Source organism: Spermophilus citellus (assembly GCF_964194105.1).
Source record: "Spermophilus citellus genome assembly, chromosome: 13".
Classification (NCBI taxonomy): domain Eukaryota; kingdom Metazoa; phylum Chordata; class Mammalia; order Rodentia; family Sciuridae; genus Spermophilus; species Spermophilus citellus.
The window spans coordinates 26,193,752-26,212,412 of NC_138193.1; the positions used below are offsets into that span (position 1 = coordinate 26,193,752).

Sequence of the window (18,661 nt, forward strand, 5' to 3'; positions counted from 1 at the left end):
GGCAGGGGAGGGCGCGCTGGGCTGGCCAAGGCCCGAGGACCTCCCAACTGCCCTCTGCTCCTCTCCTCATTTAGATTCTGGCTCAACCTTGGGAACATTGGCCACTTGTATGGGGATAGGAAGGGGTCAGGGATGCTCTGGGAAGGAGGCACTGACACTCCTGTGCCTCTGGCAAGCACCCCTGAGCCCTGTGGCCCTGCCGGTTCTAACTGCCCGCGCTGCATCCCTGGACCCAGCCTAGGCTGGGCACACAGAAGCTCCCCAAGGAAACACATTTGAACTGGCACCAAGGTACCTGCGGAGAGGGGTGGGGGATTCCATCTTATGTGATTGGCAGGTGGTCACAGTTGAGAATGTATGGAGGGCTGGGGTGCAGCGTGGTGGTAGGGCACCCCCTGGCTCACAGGAGGCCCTGGGCTCCATGTCCAGCACGGCTAAGCTGGAAGGTGGGCACTCATGTGTGACGGGCTCACTGGGAGCCGCAGGTGTGGGCATGTTTCTGTGAACCCAGAGTGTGTGGGAACGTGGTTCCCTCTGTGTGGGTCCAGCCCTGAGTCACGGAGCCACAGAGGTCCAGGAACCAGGGGTTCGTGGTCCCCAAGTGTGGTGACGCACTGAGGAGGTTTCCCAAAAAAGTGACAGAGGAAACTGTCCCCACCGCCTGGGAAGGCCTGTGGAGACAGGGCAGTTTCTCTTTCCCTCTGACTGGGTGGTAGATTCGGGCCAGCCCAGCAGCCCACGCAGCTGGGGATCTCTTTCTGAAAACAAGTAGCCCACTTCCTACAGGCAGAGACCCAGGTGCGGGATGAGTCAGGATGAAAGGAGGGTGGCTTTGGAGATTCTCCTCCTGAGAACCGGCCCTGGGGCTTCCTAACAAGAGCAGTGGGGCACCGCTGCTTCGAGACCCTTCTACCCACCGGGGTCAGTCAAGGCCATCACAGCACAGAGAGGGAGACGCTGTGGAGGCTGTTTCCAGGGGAAGCCCAGTCCCTCAGCCAGCCCAGAGCCGCGCTTGGCTGCTGACTGGATTCAGACACAGTGACTTCCTTGGTGTCAGTGTTCAAAACCCTAACTTACGGACAAATTTGGATTATTAAGTTGAATCGATCGTTTTTATACAATAACAAGAATCAGAGTCCTTTTGAAAAGAAGTTGTTTCTTTATTCCAAACTTTTGTCCCCTCCCCCATTACAAAAATAATAATTGGATTGTCCCAAAGATTCACACAACACCCCTGAGCACAACAGTATTGGAAATCCTCCAAAGCCACAGCCAGGAATGGCTGCATAAACCCCTCGAGATTTCACACACACACACACACACACACACACACACACACACACACGAACCCAGAAGCCTTGATATATTCTTAGAGAACACAAATCAAATTTGTAAAACAACAAATCTTCTGTGTTCTATATATTATGTATTAAGCATTTTCTCTACCATATTCTGCATTTATAAGATTTCAATTTTTGGTTTGAAAAAGCTATGTGCAGACAGAAGTCTGGAAGAATGAGAAACTTTTAAACACGTGCTTTGATGATCTGCAATGTTCTCTATTTGGATTTTTTTAAAAAAATGTTTTAGTTGTAGTTGGATATTTCTTTCTTTCTTTTTATTTGGTGCTGAGCATGGAACCCAGGGCCTCACACGCTGAGCCCCAGCCCAGGCTCCTCTGTTTGGATTTTTAAATTTCTTGTGACTCTTCCTCTACATCCACACCGTGGAAGGCTCACCTGCAGCTCAGCAAGTCGCCACACTGGATGCCCTCCTGCGCCTGACCCCCAGATGCAGAAGCAGAGCCCCCAGGCCTCCTGCTCCCTCCCAGGGCAGCAGGAGGCTGGCCCTGGCGTCTGGTTGGTGCTTTGCCTGGGCCTGTTCCCTGCCCTTGGGATACAGGCAGGTGAAGTGGCTGTCACTTGGGGTCTAGCCATTCCTGGCAGCTGTCTGAACCCTGTGAGGCCTTGTTGTCATACTGCTATCTGGTCCCTTTGATGGGCATCCAGCTTGTTCCCAGCTGGGGCCTGAAAACCAGGAGCACATGAACAATCTCATGCGTGTTCTTTGTACATGTCACTTCTGAAGTGTCCTGGGCAATGTGTGCCAGGCAGAGGATGGCGGTCGGTTGCTTGTGCATGTATCTTGCCACAGTGTCCCCAAGATGATGGCTGCAGCTCAGTGTCTTCCTCAGAACCCAAGCCAGGTGCTGGGTGCAGACTCCTCACCGCAGCCCCCACCGATGTGCCAGGCTGCTGTGGCTCCTGGGCGGCCAGAGCTGAGCCTGCAGGTGGGTGCCTGTGGCCCGGAAGACAGATGGGAGGCAGGCCGGTCCCAGCGCAGCCATTGCAGCAGCAAAGCACAGACAGCAGCAGGTAGCCCTGGGGCCAGGGCCTCTGGCCTGTTCTTCCTTCCGCTGCTTGCGGCCGGAGTGTGCTCAGTCTGGGCCTCAGTCTCTCATCGCTCACACAGGAGGCCTGGCCAGGGCCTACCTGACGAGGGACGCGGGTCCAGCCAGCCCGAGCCTCTTACCTCTCCCCTCAGCCATGGAAGGTGGCCCGTCCCTGTTCCCAGAGCTGATGGGCAGGAAGATTCGGCTCCTCTGGAGGTCACTGCGTTTGCGCCCTCCTTGCCCCCGGCCCATTCGCAGCCCTGCCCCCAGCCACCTGCGTCTCAGATGCTGGAGGGGATGTGCTGCCCCCCTCCCCCCAGCCATCTTTTCTTTCCTGTTTTCTGCGATATGTTAACATTCTGTGGCTGCCAGAGGCCTCTGACCACAGCTGGTGGCCCACACCCTTCTCTGAGCAGGCACAGAGAAGCAGGTGGGCTGGGTTCTCCGGGTTGGGCGGAGGAGGCCTGCTCACCAGTCCCTGGGCCCTAGAGCCCAGGGCAGGACTAGAGGACACACAGGGACCTTTCCAAAATGCCCAGGTCCTCCTCTGCACCCAGCTCGGTGTTGCCTGTCCTTCCTTGGCCACCAAGGCTGAGGGACCAATGAAAGGTGGGCAACCTGCTGTCTCTCCCTTCCCAGGTGTCCCGAGGCTGGCAGTCCCTGGGGCTCAGCCCTCAAGTGCAAGAGCAGTGAAGTCACTCAGCCAGGAGGCGCTGGCCTCTGGGTGTCCCGGTGCTCCCTGTCCCCAGTCTGTACACCCACTGGTGGCTACAAACATGCATCTCAGATGTAAAATGAGGACGTACAAATCACGTCCCTGTTGTTTCTCCTCAACTGAGCGTCAGCGTTCTCCTGTAAGTGGCTCTTGTCATAACAGGAGTCACTGCATCTTTAACCCAGGACTTTATTTTTACAACCGAGATATTTTCATAAAAAGGGCAGAGAGTGAGAGAAGAAATAAACAAGCCATGGGAGAGGAGACGTGAGCCTGAGAAACTCCCTTGTAGAGGGGAAGGCCTCAGAGACCAACAGGGCTGCCGGGAGCCTTCGACATAGCTGGCCTCCCACCATGAGGGCAGGGAGGACATCGGCCTTGGCCTGGGAACGCACAGGAGGCCATCCCAACTCCATTCCATGAGCCCCAGGAGCCAATGTCACCACTCTGCCAGGAAAAGCAAGCGGCAGCCATGGTGGCTTACTGGGCCCCACCAAAGCCCAGGGGTGGGAGGCAGGAGCCAGAAGAGGTGCCTTGGTGGTATTGCTGAGCGCCCGGCCAGCTCGGTGGGGACCCGGGGCCTGGGGCCTCACAAGCTGCTCCCACATGCGAGGCCTGAAGAAAGAACTTGCTGTAGTTAAAAGCGGGTGGCTCGAGAGGGTGGTCATCGAAGCAAGAATGTCCCTCTCCCACTTGTGCGGACTATTGCTGACCGATATCTGTCTCCTCGTGTTGGTGCAGTCTGCTCACTTGTAAAACCTGAAACAGGAAGGGGTGAGACGCTCATGTTCAGCAGATGACAGACATGGGCCGATTGCAGTAGCCAGGGCCATGGTTAGTGTGAGGATGTTCTTAGGGCGCTGCTTGGTAATTCAACAAAACTTGAAAGCTCAAAGTCCCAAGGATCAGAACTCAGAGTACCCGGCCCAGGGCACCCCAGCTCTGAGGCCTCACTTCCTCCGGGGCCTCTACAAATGCACAGCGAGGGCCGGACACACTGCCTGACCGTGGCTCTTCCCACAGGTCGGGGCTGTGGGGCTGCAGGACATGCGTCCAAGCCGCAGCTGGAGGTTGGAACAGCTACTCTGTGAGGCCCAGGGACTCCTCACCATACCTGGATCACGACAGCAAGACCAGAGGCAGTCTGCAAGCTTTTTTTAGCCACAAACCCTTTTGTTCAGATGACGTCTTACAAGAACATGTAAACCCAGGCAGCAGATGAGAGCAGAGCTGTTTCAACTGAGGAGGGCGAGGTGGGCGCAGGGGCCCTGTGACCACTAACCCTCCCTCCCTCCGCTGGTGCTAGGAACCCTGGTTTGCCAAAGCATGAGGTCCTGCCTCCGGCTCATCCAGAACTGATTTCAGGTCTCTGGGGAACAAGTTAAAGCAAGAGAGTCTGGGGACAGATCACAGGGTGTGCCCAGAACGGGGCTCTGTTCTTCTTAAGAGGCCGCCATGGGAGCTGGGTGTAGGGACACACACCTGTAATCCCAGCAACTCTGGAGGCTGAGACAGGAGGGTCACAAGTTCAAGGCCAGCCTGGGCAGCTTAGAGAGATAAAGTAAAAAGGGCTGGTGTCACTCAGCAGTAGGGTGCTTGCCCGGCACCTGCCAGGCCCTGGGCTCCATCCGCAGCAGGAACAAAAATAAGAAACCCAGAACAAACAAAAACAAACACAAATCATGTGGGGCATTTTGGGCGGACTTCTTGCCAGAGGGCTGGCCTTTGGCAGATGCCCTCAAGTTATCATCCCTGAGGTTGACGGGTTTCTGAATCCGACCCCTGGGTGAAATCGCATGAGACTCATTGCAAATTGCCCGAAAGATGTGGCTGGCTCAGGGACTCGGCGGCCTCCAGGGCCCTTGGACACACAGCCTGTCCTGGTACCAGGTGGGGTTACAGGCAGCAGAGGGGAGGCCAGCTCTGGGCAGGGAAGCAACTGTGGAGGGGAGGCACGCCTCCCCTGATCTGCAGAGTGGGGTGATGGCCCTCCCCTCACGCAGGCCCAGGTGAATGGAGCTGGGACAGAGCCTGGGCTCCCCAGCCCCCTAGGGTGCTCTGCCTGTAGGTTTGATGGGTGTAACCCACAGAGCTGAGAGCTAAGCACTCCCCCACCTGAAACACCCCGAGTGGTGTCTGTGTTCCTCTAGGTCACCCCTCTCTCCCCCCTCTGTTTGTGGCTCTCTGCAGGTGACAGCTGACTCTGCTCCCAGCTGCAGTGGGAGACTGTAAACGGGGCAGGGCCCAGCATCCAGGGCCACATGGGCCTTCGGGGCCCTGTAAGGAGCCCCACACACTCACTGTTTTATGAAGCGAAGCCGGGTTCTCCTCTGCAGACCTGGAAGGGAGAGTAAAGAGCCGGTCAGTGGAGGTTATGGACCACTAGCACTGACCCAGAGGACCACAGGAGTACAGGGCTGGCCAACACCTCAGGCCACCTCTGTACCATGCTCTGCCTCCAGCCCCTAACACCCGTGGCCCCTCAGGCTCACTGAGAACCTGTCAGGTGGACGCTACAACTGACCCGTTACCCACAGGAGCTGAGACACAGGTGAGGGGGCCACTGAGTGGCCTGCCCAGGGCCAGGCAGGTGTCAGAGGACATGCAGGTCAGATGGGAGAGGTGGCTCCAGACTTCCTGGGGGGTGGGAAGGAAGCCGGAGCAAGCCCCTCGTGTTTGGTCTCCCCCTCGTTACTTTGACCTCCGAAGCCCACTTAGAAACACCTGGGATATATTGATAAATAAACTGGGCAATTGCAGTTAATGAGACCAGTTTTTAAAATTTTTACTGATAAGGTCCTTAATCAGGAAAGTCTGCAGTCCCTGAGCTTCAGGGGGTTCTGAGAGCAGGGCACACAGACCCACTGCAGGGAGCAGCAGTGGGCAGAAGAGGATCCACAACACATCACACCTCCTTAGGGCTCAGTGACCTGTACAAGTTAAGGGCTGTGGTCCAGGCCTTGCCTCTAATGTGCCACCCTGCCTGTCTTACTGAAGCTCAGAGAGGGGCGGCCATGTGCCCAGGGCAGCACAGCTGGAGGAGGGCAGTCTGGGTCCCGCCTCCCCCCACCCTTAGTAGGAGCCTATGCTGGATGGAGCCGGAGCCCAGAGGGACCAGGGGAGCAGCCTCCCCGAGAGGGAGGACTCAGGAGCATTACTCAAACCCCACCAGCAGTCTCTCCTGGGCCCTGGGCCCGAGCCCCCACAGCTCACGGGAGTCCCCACAGCTCACAGGAGTCCCTGCTTACTGAGCACATGTTGCCCACCAAGCACTCTGCGAGGGAGAGGCCAGGCCCAAGGCCAGTCATGGGTGAGGGTGGCAGCACTGGACTCAGAGCCAGGTCGGCCTCACTCCACAGACGGCCGCCTCTGATGCAGCATGGCTGAGGCCAAGAAGGCCTCTGGCCGGGTGCTGCCCAGCAAGCCTGAGGCCTGGGTTCCCTCCCCAGTACCAGGGCCACGGGGTGGGGGAACAAACAGGAGAAGGGTCACCTCGGAGTGCCACAGGGTCCCCAGGGCAAGTCCCCAGCAGGCCCTGCTCCCCCAGAGAAGAGACCATCCTAGAGCCACTGCAGACCCCAGTAGGCCCCCGGCCAGTAGAGGAAGGGCCACTCACAGTATAGGTGGACGGCCACGCCCAGGGACACCAGCAGGACCAGGACGCCAGCCACCAGCAGGCTGAGGGTGACAATGCCACAGGGCAGACCTGGAGAGACACAGCCATGCTCAGCCCTGACTCCATGGGTAGGACAAGGGAGGGAGGGAGCCGGGGACCCAGCCCAGGCCCAGCCCAGGCCCAGCCCAGGGCCACCCCAGGGCCCATCCTAGAAGCCCAGCCCAGGGCCACACCAGGGCCCAGCCCAGGCCCAGCTCAGGCCCACCCCTGGCCCACTGTGGGTCTCCTTCGAGTCCTGTTTGTGTGCACTTCAAACCTCTGAGGTAATTTTGTATAAAAATTTCATGTTTCACATCCAAATATTTTTTAAATTAATTAAACTCAGGAGGTCTCTGTGTTCCAAGGAGGTAGATAATTGTCATATATGGAAACGATGTTTTCACTGCATATTTTAAAAACCTTTGTTTGAATTTCATAAGAAATAGCCGACTGCACTTTCTTTGTACAGGTTTAAATGTGTGGTTAGGGTGCCCCTTGGCACCCTGGCTCCTTTGATAAGTTTGATTATCACCTTTGATAATTTGGTGGTCTTTCTTTTCACACTTATGCATACATGATTTCCATAGATATTTAAGTTTTTTTTTTTTAATGCAGTGGATTCCATTGTACAGATTATTCTGCAAGGGCTTCGCCCTCTTCATCTGATCACACAGCATGTTCTTTTCCCCAGCAATTGATACGTGACTGTATGGATAGGCATGGATTATTTAGCCATCAGTGTGCAACTGGACCGTTTCCTGTGTTTTATAAGCAACATCCTGGTATGTTTCCTAATACGGATGTCTTCCTGAGCAGATACTGAAGATGGAAATTACTAAATCTTAGACTCCCTCCACCTTAATTTTTTTAGGGGTGCTGGGGATTGAACCCAGGGGCACTTTGACACTGAGCCACATCCCAGCCCTTTCTATTTTTTACTTTGAGACAGGATCTTGCTAAGTTGCTTAGGCCTCGCCAAGTTGCTGAGGCTGACTCTGAACTCCCAATCCTCCTGCCTCAGACTCCTGAGCCCTTGGGAGGTGGTGTGCATTGTGGTGTGCACTACCATGTCCACCTCATGTATGAATTTTCTTCTGTGAGCTGGCACTCTGTTCCTTTGCCCATTTTGCATATTATTTAAGTAGCAGAGGTTGGGTTTGTTTGTTTTTTTTTTTTTTCTGTGCTGGGGATGGAACTCAGGACTTCAGGCATGCCAAAGAGCACTGTACCACTGAGCTATACACCCCGCCCAGGAGCAAAGCTTCCATTCTTAAAGTGATGCCCCAAACCCTTCTCCAATACCTGTCGGGACCTGTGGTTGGTCCCTCTAGTAGCTGAGGTCCAGAACTGAGGCCCAAGGGTGACGGGGCAAGGCTGCATATTTTGGGCTTGAGGTTAACAAAATTAGGAATCATCTTGGATGTCAGGGAGGAGGGAGTTTGTACTGAATGCAGCGTGCCAAGGGCAGACTAGCTGCAAGCCTTCATCTTGTGGGGAAGAAACATTTTGAGGCTCATAAAACCAAGATTCAAATAGGTTCAATCACAAACCTGAGGTTACCCAGCTTCTACGAGGCAGGACCAGGTGCAGATACCGGTCCTCCGAGTTCTCAAGCCCTGCCTGGCCCACCTGTGCTGCCCGAGCTTCTGGAAGGGAACCTGCCATCGCTGGGAGGGCACAGGCCAAGGCCAACGACGGGGACATGGAGGCTCCTGCACAGGCAACGGGTTGGAAGAGAGGCCCAGCTCTCTCGGGGTTCCTGTCCGACTTCCACTCACCTTCTCCAGCTCCCCTCAATTTGATGAGCCTCAGAAATGTGGCTCTGGGTGGAAGCAGCCAAGTGTGAGACCAATGGAAGCACCCAGATTGTGCAGTTATGTTTAAACGAACTGCCAGGGGTGCAGACTGGGGAGGTAGAGAGGGACTTGTGGTTGCCGGTGGCTGCAATGGGAGGACACCAGCTCTGGACACGTGCAGGGTCTCACTGGGTCCTGAGGCCTCCTAAGGCTCAATGGTGGTGCACTATCCTGAGTCCCATGCTCCAAGAGTCCCTGAGTCCGCATGCTTAACATGGATGTTATGGTTGGCAGACTACACCCCTGACGGTTTTCAGAAGTCCTGGAGGTGGCCTCAGGGCACCTGAGGATGACCGCCTGGCAGCCTTCCCGTGGAGTGGTCGCTACACGCTGGAGCTGCTGTGCAGCTGGGGTCGTGGGCTGGCTGAGCCAGGGCCCCACCGGGTTGCTCCCTGTGTCCTGCTCCCTGTGTCCTGCTCCCTGTGTCCTGTTCTGTGGTAGTCTGCCTCAGGGCCTCAGGCCAAGTTGTCAGGGCCTGGTGCATCATGGACCCAGGCCACTCTGCCCCCCTTTCTATTCCAGAAGCTTTGCCCGTCTGTGCAGGGGCTCTGATTTCCCTGAGCTGAGCCTAAGTCCTGTGGGTGCCCCTCCTCAGCCCCTGTCAGGCACTCTGTATGGTAACAAAAGCCACCCACCACAGAAGTCAGTCCTGTGGGGGTGGGGATGCTGTGGCTTGTCTCTGGGAAGTGGCAGATGGTACTTTCTGTTTGTCACCAGTTACTTTTAGGGTCTGAGGTCAGTAGTTTTCCAGAAACATGTTTGGACTGATGATCAAGAAAAGTGTGTGTGTGGACATGTTGTGTGCATGTGCCACTTCAGCTATGGGGTCTGGTGCTTACAGCATAGATGGGCCGTTCTGTCCACTCACTGACCAATAGACAGTGAGCCCATCCCATGTGTTAGGTCCTCAGTTAAGCATCAAAATGGGGAGAGGGGCTGGGGTGTGGCTCAGTGGTGCAATGCTTGCCTAGCACATGCGAGGCCCTGGGTTTGATCCTCAGCACCACGTGAAAACAAACAAATAAATAAAATAAAACTATTGTGTCCATCTACAACTAAAAAAACAAAAAATAAATGGGGAGAGTTTTAAAACTTAAAGTGTGGCTGAGGGTGACAATGCCACAGGGCAGACCTGGAGAGACACAGCCATGCTCAGCCTTGACTCCATGGGTAGGACACGGGAGGGAGGGAGCCGGGGGCTGGTTTTGTGCCTGTGTGTTTTTGTTTTCTGTTGGCGCTGGGGATTGAACCTCTGAGCTACAATCCTTAGCCACATCCCCAGTCCTTTTCATTTTCTATTTTGAGACAGGGTCTTGCTAAGTTGCCCAGGCTGGCCTTGAACTTGTGACCCTCATCCTTAGCCTCCCGAGCTGCTGGGATTATAGGAGGGTGCCACAGCACCCGGCCTGGGTTGGGTTTTGTTGAACAGTCTTTCTGAGGCACAATCTGCGTATCATAAAGCCCCCTGTTCCCAATGCACAACATGGTGGCTCTTTCCATCTTGGTAGAATAATGTGACCATTACCATATTGTCACTTTTGTCCCTACCCCCAGAAAGAAACCCTGCACCCTCAGGAATCGCTTCTCCACCTCTCTGTCTCTCTCCTGCTGAGCTGCATCCTTGGGCCACTCCCCAGGTCACTCTCTAGCCCTCCCAGGGTGGCCGCTCGCTCTCCCTCTGTTCCTATGGAGTGCCACCTGCACAATTCATAGCAGGGCACCGTGTAGCACGAGGCCTTCTGGGACTGGCCTCTTCCACTGCGTAGCAGTTCCAAGATCCAGCCAGGGCACCTATCGGCTCTTGGTTCTTTACGTGGCCGATGTGCTGCTGTAACAGAGGCCATACTTTATCACATTCATTAGCTGGTGGACATCTGGGTTGTTTCTGCTTTCAGCCAAAATGAACCATCGTGTGCAAATGTTTTGGTGGTAGATTCTCTCTGGGGTCTGTCTGTGATGATTTGTGAGTCTGACCACTGGACAGGGAGCTGCTGTTGCTCAGTGTCCCTTCTGGACCCAGCTCAGGCTGGGGAATCAGGCTACAGAGTGGACACTTGGCAAGGGCTTAGAGGAAGAAGGAGGGGAGGAGGGAGGGGAGGAGAAGAGGAAGGTGGGAAGGAAGGAGGGGAGAATGCCTGCCTTATTCTGAGGGTGCTGGGGATGGAGACTCACCCTTCTGGGCCGTCAGCTTAGGGCGCTGGCAGGTTCTTTTCTTGGGGATGGACTTACTGGTGGGCTGGGCAGTGGTGGGAAGAGCATCAACTACAGAAGGAAAGCAAGATACACCCGAATCAGATAAACAGCAAGTGGATGTAGAGACAAATTCAAAGCTGCCTACATCATAGGCACAAAAGTCCCTATGATGGTCCCCTGGGCTGCCACAGGGATTCAAGTGACAGAGCAAAAGAATTTTGATCCCTTTCTGGAATCTCAGATGTATCTGAGGCCCAGGAATGGGGACCAGCTTTGTGACCTGCAGAGAGGGGCTCTGCAGCTCCCAGACCCGAGCAGAGCCAGCACCCTGGTCGGCCACTGTGAGACGGCCACCATGAGACGTGGGAAAGCCTGCACACTCTCTGAGCCTCAGCGTCCCCACCTGCCACAATAACATGACTCCACCTCCTTCTCAGGGTCGCTGTGGCTGCAAAGTGTGCGAGGGCTGCCTGGCAGGAGGCCGTGAGCTGCCGCTGGAGTCCCCAGGCCTTGGTACAGCCAGCCCCGGCCCCGGCCACCCCTGAGCCAGCAGAGAGGCTCATGGGAAGGGGCCACCCTGCTCCGGGACTAAGCCATACAGGGCACCTGTCTGGGATTGCTCTCCTTCTCATCTGTCCTTGAAAGACTAAGGGGACCTGTAGTCTCCACTTCAACTTCAAAGGTGAACTCCAGCAATGGGGGCTGGAGGAGGCCTCGCAGGCCAGTGCTGGGCTGGGCCCCCGAGCACCACTGCCCTCCTTCCCCAGGCCAGTGTCCCCTGCTGCAGGGTTGGGAGAGGGCAGTGAGGCCACCCCCATAGGGAAGGGAGACCCACGGTTCTGCAGAGCTGAGCGAGCCGTGAGCGAGCATGGCGGCCACCAGCCCTCGCCCCCCTCAATGAGGCCATCTTTTGGCAAAGTGGTAAGATGGAGAAGAGGGAAGCAAGCTGAGCTGGGGGAGCAAGGAGGGGTGGCTGGCAATGGTCCCCATGGGCTGGCACCTTCCATACGCAGAGAGGACACTGGGCCTCTCCTCCTGGGCCTCCTCCAGAAGGTGGAGGACGCGGCAGCTTTGCCTGCTCTATGGTGTTCCTGGGAAGAATTGGGGAAACTAGAACAGACTATCCTGAGCTCCCTGGCAGCCTGAGAGGACGGCCCCCACGAGCCTGGGCCTAGCGAGCAGCTGAGGAGGCCTCCGCTCAGAGGCTGTAACAGCTTGTGCAGACCAACCGGGGAGTCAGGATCTGAACCCAGAGCCTGGTTCCACCACAACACTCCTCTTGTCACCACTCTGCTCTGGGCACCAACGTTTTCTGACAAAGGTGGAACACTTAGGCTGACCTGAGCCTTAGGTGACCTGAGGGTGCTGGGGACCACGGTAAGAGGATGAGCAGCAGGCTCGGCGCTTGTGACCTGGGAGCTCCACTGGCCTGCAGGGAGCCCCTCAGCTGGAGCAGGAGCCCGGAGGGGATGGGGCTGGCACCACAGGCCTGGGCCTTGCTGGGGCTTGGGGCAGGGGCTTGTTCTGTTTTAATTCCTTCTTGCAGAGTCTCATTCTCCTTGGCTGTTCTCTCTCTGGCCTTGGAAGGTGCAGGCCCTCTGAGCCCTGGGACACCTCGAGGCCTGGTGACGGGCCTCTCCACCACCCAGGCTTTTCTGACACACAGGACCTCAGCCACACAGGTGGGTGCTAGCTCTGCACACCTGGGCTCTGGGGAGCTTCGGGAGCTGTGGCCAGTCCTGGGAGGTGAGCAGTGGCTTTGAAGCCAGGTGTGGGGGGTGGGGGTGAAGGTGTTGAGAGGTTTCTGGAAAACAGTGGCACTTACTCCACAGAGACTGGAATCTCACGGTGGGGAGACAGGGGCTTTCAGAGCCAAGGCTGTAAACCAACCCCAACCCAACCCTCAAGCTGGGTTTCAACACTGTTCCCCAAGGAGGCCTTGCTTCTTGCCCAGAATCTGACCCCAGGCTGAGGACAGGCATCGTATCACTCTGGCTTTTGTCTTCCTAACTCAGCCACTGTCCCCAGCTGTCCTGCACCTTCTTATGCTGAACAGTGTGATTTCTGGGGTCCCCCAGTCCTACTCTGTACCCCTGGTAGGTGGAAGCCATGGGAGGCCTGGCCACAGGCTAAGCTGGGGAAGGGGCCACAGCTGGGTGCAGGCCTGAGGGAATGTCCACTTCCCTCTCCGCCAGCACAGCAGCCCCTGGCCACGTGCGGCTGGGCGAGTGCCAGTCTGGGTGGACACGCCACAAGCATCAGTACACCCCGGCACTCAGTGTGAGCACGCTGTGAACTGCGCAATGGCTGAGTAAAACGTCACGTAAAGTCTTCCACTTGTTTCTTTTTACACTTTAAAATCTGACTGTTAAAATTTTAATTTACACCCGTAGCTTACAGTATGCGGCCATTGTACGCTGCCTTAACTCAGGGCATCGATGCTTCTCAGGCCTGAGGGGACACGAGGCTGTCAGCAGCCCCCAGAGCAGAGGAGGAAACTGAGGCCAGGAGGGAGTGGCCTGCCCAAAGGCACGTGGCAGATTCACAGCACAGCTGGGCCTGGGGTCCAATTTCCTTCGTCCCTAAACTTCAAGTGCGGGCTTGAACCACAGGCCCCACAAAGAACATTTGGGGCATCTGCCTCTCCATTACCCAGACATACTTTTGCTGAGTGTATGCAGGCGATGGGAAGCTTCTTTCCCTGTCTGCACCGTTGGGATCCTGGGATTCACCAGGTGGGCCTAAAGGACAGCACTGCCCTGTCCCCATGAGAAGCATGGCCCCTGTCTCCTTCAGGCTCGTCTGACTCCAAGTAAGATGGGAGTGGTAAAATGCCCCCAGCTGGGTGGGTACAGCACTGAGTGACACCCCGTGGGAAACGCGGTGGGTGCCTGCCCTGGCCAGGCCGCACGCGCCCTCTGTGCAGAGTAGGCTCCCGAGAGTGGCCAGCCCAGAGCGCCGTTCTTACCCACACTCAGCCGAGTTCCCTTCCCGAAGGTCAGCTCAGGGGTCCCGACAGTCATGCAGAAGTAGACGCCATTGTCCGAAGGCCTCACGCTCGTGAGGTTGAGAAAGTGCCCGGTGGCATTTGAGAACGGAGTCAGCTTCTCCTTGGCCACTGCCTCTCCATATGTCGTCCCTTTTTGTGGATACCAGGAGGCCAGGAACTGGTACCAACTGTGCTCACTGGGGGGCTGGGGCTGTCGCAGCCAGAAGACACGCACTTGGCTCGAGGAGGTTGTGATCTCACAGGACAGTGTCACCACTTGGTGGGTCAGAGCCACCGTGAACCCAGGGGTCTGTTGGAAGGCAGAGCCACCGTGGAGAGCTACGAGAGACCAGGGGGCAGAGACCATCAGCACATGTTCTGGCCACCATGTGAGGCCTTAGTCACACTGAGCCGGTGCCTGAGGGAAAGCCATGGAGAACCTGTCCAGAGACAGGGCCCAGGTGTGAATGTGATGGGTGCCTCTGCACTCAGAGCTCACACATCTCACCACCCAGGAGATCAGCTGCCAGGTATTTCCTGTGCCAAGCTTTACCACAGGTACAGGAGAGACCACGGCCAGTTGTGGGTAGCACATGGATATGTCTGGCCCTCAACCTGGCTTCAGGAGTTTAATCTCCATTGCATAGAGGAGAAAACTTGGCCATGAAGGTACTTGTCCAAAGTTATTACTTGCAAGTAGCTTTGGATTCAAACCACAGGATCCAAAGTCTGAGTCAAAGCTGGGGCCACTCTATGCTTAGGCCTCGGTAGCTCAAGCCACTTCAGGAGAGCCGGGAGAGACTGAATGCCAGGCAGAGCCCATAGCTGGTCTGGACGAGCTGAGGATAGCCACCACTCTGGACAAACAGCAGAAGGGGCTCACTGTCCCAGTGGCCACAGTTGTCCCTATCACTCCCAGCTCAGTGATCCACGGTCGCAGAACCCCATTCTGCGTGGAAGGACGCACCCCAGGAGCAGAGCGGGTGTTCACGTGAGCCTCCCTGCAGGTGGGGCTTGTCCACCAGGAGCTAGAGGGGACCTCGAGGCTTGGCAGGAACCTGCCTCTGCTGTGGGCCACCTGTGGGACCGAGTCTAGGCCTGAGACGCCGTGAGGGAGGTGGCTTCCCGTGGCTGTCTTGTAGCAGGGCCCAGCAGAATCAAAAGCCCCAACTTGTTTCCTTCCCCTTCTTCCTGGTGAGAGTTGTTCTCTCTGGACTTCCTACTGCTGAGAATGGGGACTGAAGAGCCACCCCTGGCCCAGGCAAGACGGCCTGTGACGACCTCTCTGGCTAGCACAGCCTTGCTCCATCCCCAGGAGACTATCTCCTGGCCTTGGTTTCTAGGGGACCAGTGGGGACAGACTGGTTGCTTCTCCCAGTCCTGGCCAAACAGCCTCAGATCCCTCAGTGCCCTTCGACATGGCTCCCTCTCTCCTTATGTGGGTAAGTGGCTGAATCCAGCCGCTGGGAGCCGGGCAGGTTCCCTGGCTGGTGGCCACAGCTGTCCTGTCGGCCTGAGGGCCAGAAAGAAAGGAAAGGGCACCAAAGAACCATCTCAAGCTGCAGAGCCCTCCACGCAGGGAGACACTGTCTCCTGTCCACAGCCCAGGAGCTGCTACGAGCGACAAGTAAGACCTCAAGAAGGATCCCAATGGGTCCCCTTCACAGTCATTGCCAGGTCACACAGTTTCCCAACAGGCCCATTCTGACTGGGTAAGGAGCAGACCATGGCAAAGCACAGAGGACACAGACTGGGTGGGCAGAGGAGGCTGGGGTGTGAGCGTGTGTGCGTGGGGCATGCAGCAGGGCGCTGCCTGGACCAGGGTGCTCCTGCCCTACTCGTGGCTCAAGCCTAGTGTTCCCACAATGGCTTCTCCAGTACTGATGAGGTGGACCTGAACTTCCTGATGCTTTTCCCAGGCCACGCAAGCTTCTGCTGACATGCAGAATGAGATGGCACCTGGGGCCCAAGTGGCAGCAGGACCTCCTCTCTTCCCAGACACCAGGCCACCCGGCAGAGGTTCCTCATTGGGGAGTTAATAAGAATCAATAACGACAGTATTTCCTGAGCTGCACCCGGGAGGGTGTGTGTGTTTCCTCATTTAACCCTCACTGGGTCCTGAGGATTAAAGGAGACCTGTTTTACATTCAGGCCCAGGGAGGGAAGGAACTGTTCAAGGTCATACAGCCTGGCAGATGGATCCAGATTGCAGGGGCCCCAGCACCTGCGCTTGGAGCAGGTTTCACAGCATCTGAAATCCGCCCTCCTCTCCCAGATCTAGGTTATGTGCACAGTGGGGCAGCAAATGTTCCACCACCCAAACCCTGGCCCAGAAAGCCCAGAAGAGCCTCCCTAGGCAGCGGGGGGCCATTTCCCCTCCTGCGGAGGCACGCCCTGCTCCTGCTCTCTTGCTCTCTGGGCCATTTTCCTCTTGGCCTCTGGAGATTGAACCCCAGGCTGAGACAGAGCCCCCACTGGGCCTGACACAGAGCCAGCCCCCAAGCTGGTCTCATTGTGGCTCCCAGTAACCTACAGTTGTCCCTTCTCAGAGGCCTGTGAGGGTTCCAGAGCCACCAATGATCAGCGGAGTTCTGTGGCTTGGCCTGATCTGGGTTCTTGCTGTTTGGATATGGCTGAGCTCACGGGGTCAGAGCTTGGTGCTGTCAGGCCTTGTCCCCTGCTGGCAGAATGACAGCTTTGGGCTTTGGGGACCACAGGCTAGAGGGCAGTTTGAGGCGTGGGGGGCCTTCTTCCAAAAGGTAGTCTGGGGGGACTTAGCCAGAGGTGCCATCCTGACCCCGGCCTCCTGCCAACTCCAACGCTTGAGTCCTAACCCTGCTTCTTTGGGGAATCCCACCACACAGGACCCCACACCAAAGGACAGCGGAGTGAGGGGACTAGAGAGGGCACTTCCCGGAAGTGATAAAAATGTATCCACAGGACCCTCAGCTCAGGGCAAGTGTGGGGCTCAAAGACCAGGCGACTCCTGGCTCCTTCCAGGGGCAAATCCCCGTGGGGACTGCGAGGACCTCTCTTCTTTCTCCCTGTACCCCTCCGTTCTTCTCCCTCCTCGGGTCCCTCCTCTTGGGTCCTCCCTTCTCCAGAGCGGCTCTCGGGTCCCGGGGTTACTGGGCTCCGAGGGACTTTCCTTCCCACTGGGGACCGAGCCTGCCAGCCGCCTCGACCCCGCCGAGTCCCGCCCAGTCCCGCCTGCGTCCCGCTTACCCGCCAGCTGCGCGGCCAGGAGCAGCCAGAGCCGCGGCTGCATGGTGTCGCCGCGGCACCGTCGGGCGGGCGGGTGGCGACGCGGCTCGGCTCCGTCGCCGCGGGAGCCGGGGAGGCGGGGTGCGGGGCGGGGCCGGCGCGAGAGGTGGACGGCGGGGTCTCCGCCCTTGTCCCTGGAGGCCCAGGTCTCCACCGTCCTCCGCTTTGCGCTAAGGCGCTGACCCCGCTGACCTGTGCCAAGCAGTGTGAGCTTGAAGCCCTCCTGCCCCTGGGAGGTGCCCAGGGCATGGCGGTGACCCACTGTGTCAGCTGGAGAGGTTCGGAGAGGCCGGAATTCTCCAGGTCCTACAGGAGGGCTGCTGAGTCTGACTTAACTGGGGGACACTGCTTCACTTCTCTTCTGTTTGAGCAGTGGCCGAGGTGACCAGCCTGGTGACCAGGGTTCAGCTGGACCTGGAAGTAGGCAAGGCCATCCTGACTGTCACACAGGAAGATGAGGGAGGGAGAGGACTTGGGAGCTGGAACGCTGGAGGGGCCCCCAGCTCTGCCTGGGGTGGGGCTAGGTCAAACCTAGGCCCTGAGTCCCCAGGACTAGCTGATGGGGTGTGCCAGGACCCGCCCTGCCCCTGCACCCAGGGAGATCCAGCCTGGTGGGCACACTGTAGGACGACCTGGCTTGGGGGTGTTAGAGGTGGCAGGGCTGAGAGTGGGGAGGCTGTACAGGGAGAGCTGGTGAGTGATGACCTGCAGGGGAGAAGAGGGCTGGGAGGGCTGCAAGGAGGGGATTGCCCGCAGGATCAGCTGGACAGGCCTGTGAGGGACCAGGGGAAGAGCTTGCATATCCCAGAAGGGATGGCCTGTCCCTGGAGGGCTAAAGTAGGCAGTGGGTGGGGACATTGTCACCTTCCCAACCCACTCTTGCCCATTGCTGGTGACCAGCATCACTGACCTAGGGACAGGGTTCAAAGTCTGGAAGGGAAGAAGAAAGGGGGTGCGTGCACTGAGTGTGGGCTTCTGACGGCTCACACCTCCCCTGTATTGTCGTGGCCCAGGAGCGGTTGCTGAGGCCTGGTGCACACAGAAGACCAGGGAGACCGATGGTAGTACTTTGGGAAATTAAGGGGAGCCCGCTGGGTGCAGTGGCATACGTCTGTCATCCCAGCGGCTTGGGAGGCTGTGACAGGAGGATTGCAAGTTCAAAGCCAGCCTCAGCAACAGCGAGGCACTAAGCCACTCAGTGAGACCCTGTCTCTGAATAAAATGCAAAATAGGGCTGGGGTGTGGCTCAGTGGTTGAGTGCCTCTGAATTCAGTCTCTGGTACAAAAACATAAAATAAAATAAAATGGAGGGGAGCCAGAGGTGGTGGTGTGTGCTTGTAATCCCAGCAACTCGGGAGGCTGAGGCAGGAAGTTCTCGGGTTTGAGACCACCCTGGGAACTTACCAAGACCCTGTTTCAAAAGAAAATAAAGAACTGTAGAACTGGGGCGGTGTAGTTCAGTGGTAGAGCACCCTTGCATTCCCACCAACACTTGCCGCTTTCTGTTTTGTGCCCATCCTTGTGGGTGTCAAGTGGCATCTCGTTGTGGTTTGGATTTGCATTTCCCCAGTCATTAAGGAGATTAGCTTCTTTGCAT

The 18,661-nt window shown here is 57.1% G+C and overlaps 1 protein-coding gene across 1 annotated transcript; it reads right to left on the reverse strand.

Annotated features, from left to right (window-relative positions):
- Nucleotides 1–1,578: 1,578 nt before the first annotated feature.
- CD8B (CD8 subunit beta) lies at nucleotides 1,579–17,112 on the reverse strand. The gene is made up of 6 exons (XM_081264948.1): nucleotides 17,026–17,112; nucleotides 13,780–14,139; nucleotides 10,791–10,880; nucleotides 6,724–6,813; nucleotides 5,409–5,445; nucleotides 1,579–3,866 (listed from the first exon to the last, which is right to left on the reverse strand). Exons 1-6 carry the CDS (start codon nucleotides 17,066–17,068, stop codon nucleotides 3,854–3,856), a joined length of 633 nt encoding a protein of 210 aa, XP_081121074.1. The 5' UTR covers nucleotides 17,069–17,112; the 3' UTR covers nucleotides 1,579–3,853.
- Between the last annotated feature and the right edge of the window lie 1,549 nt (nucleotides 17,113–18,661).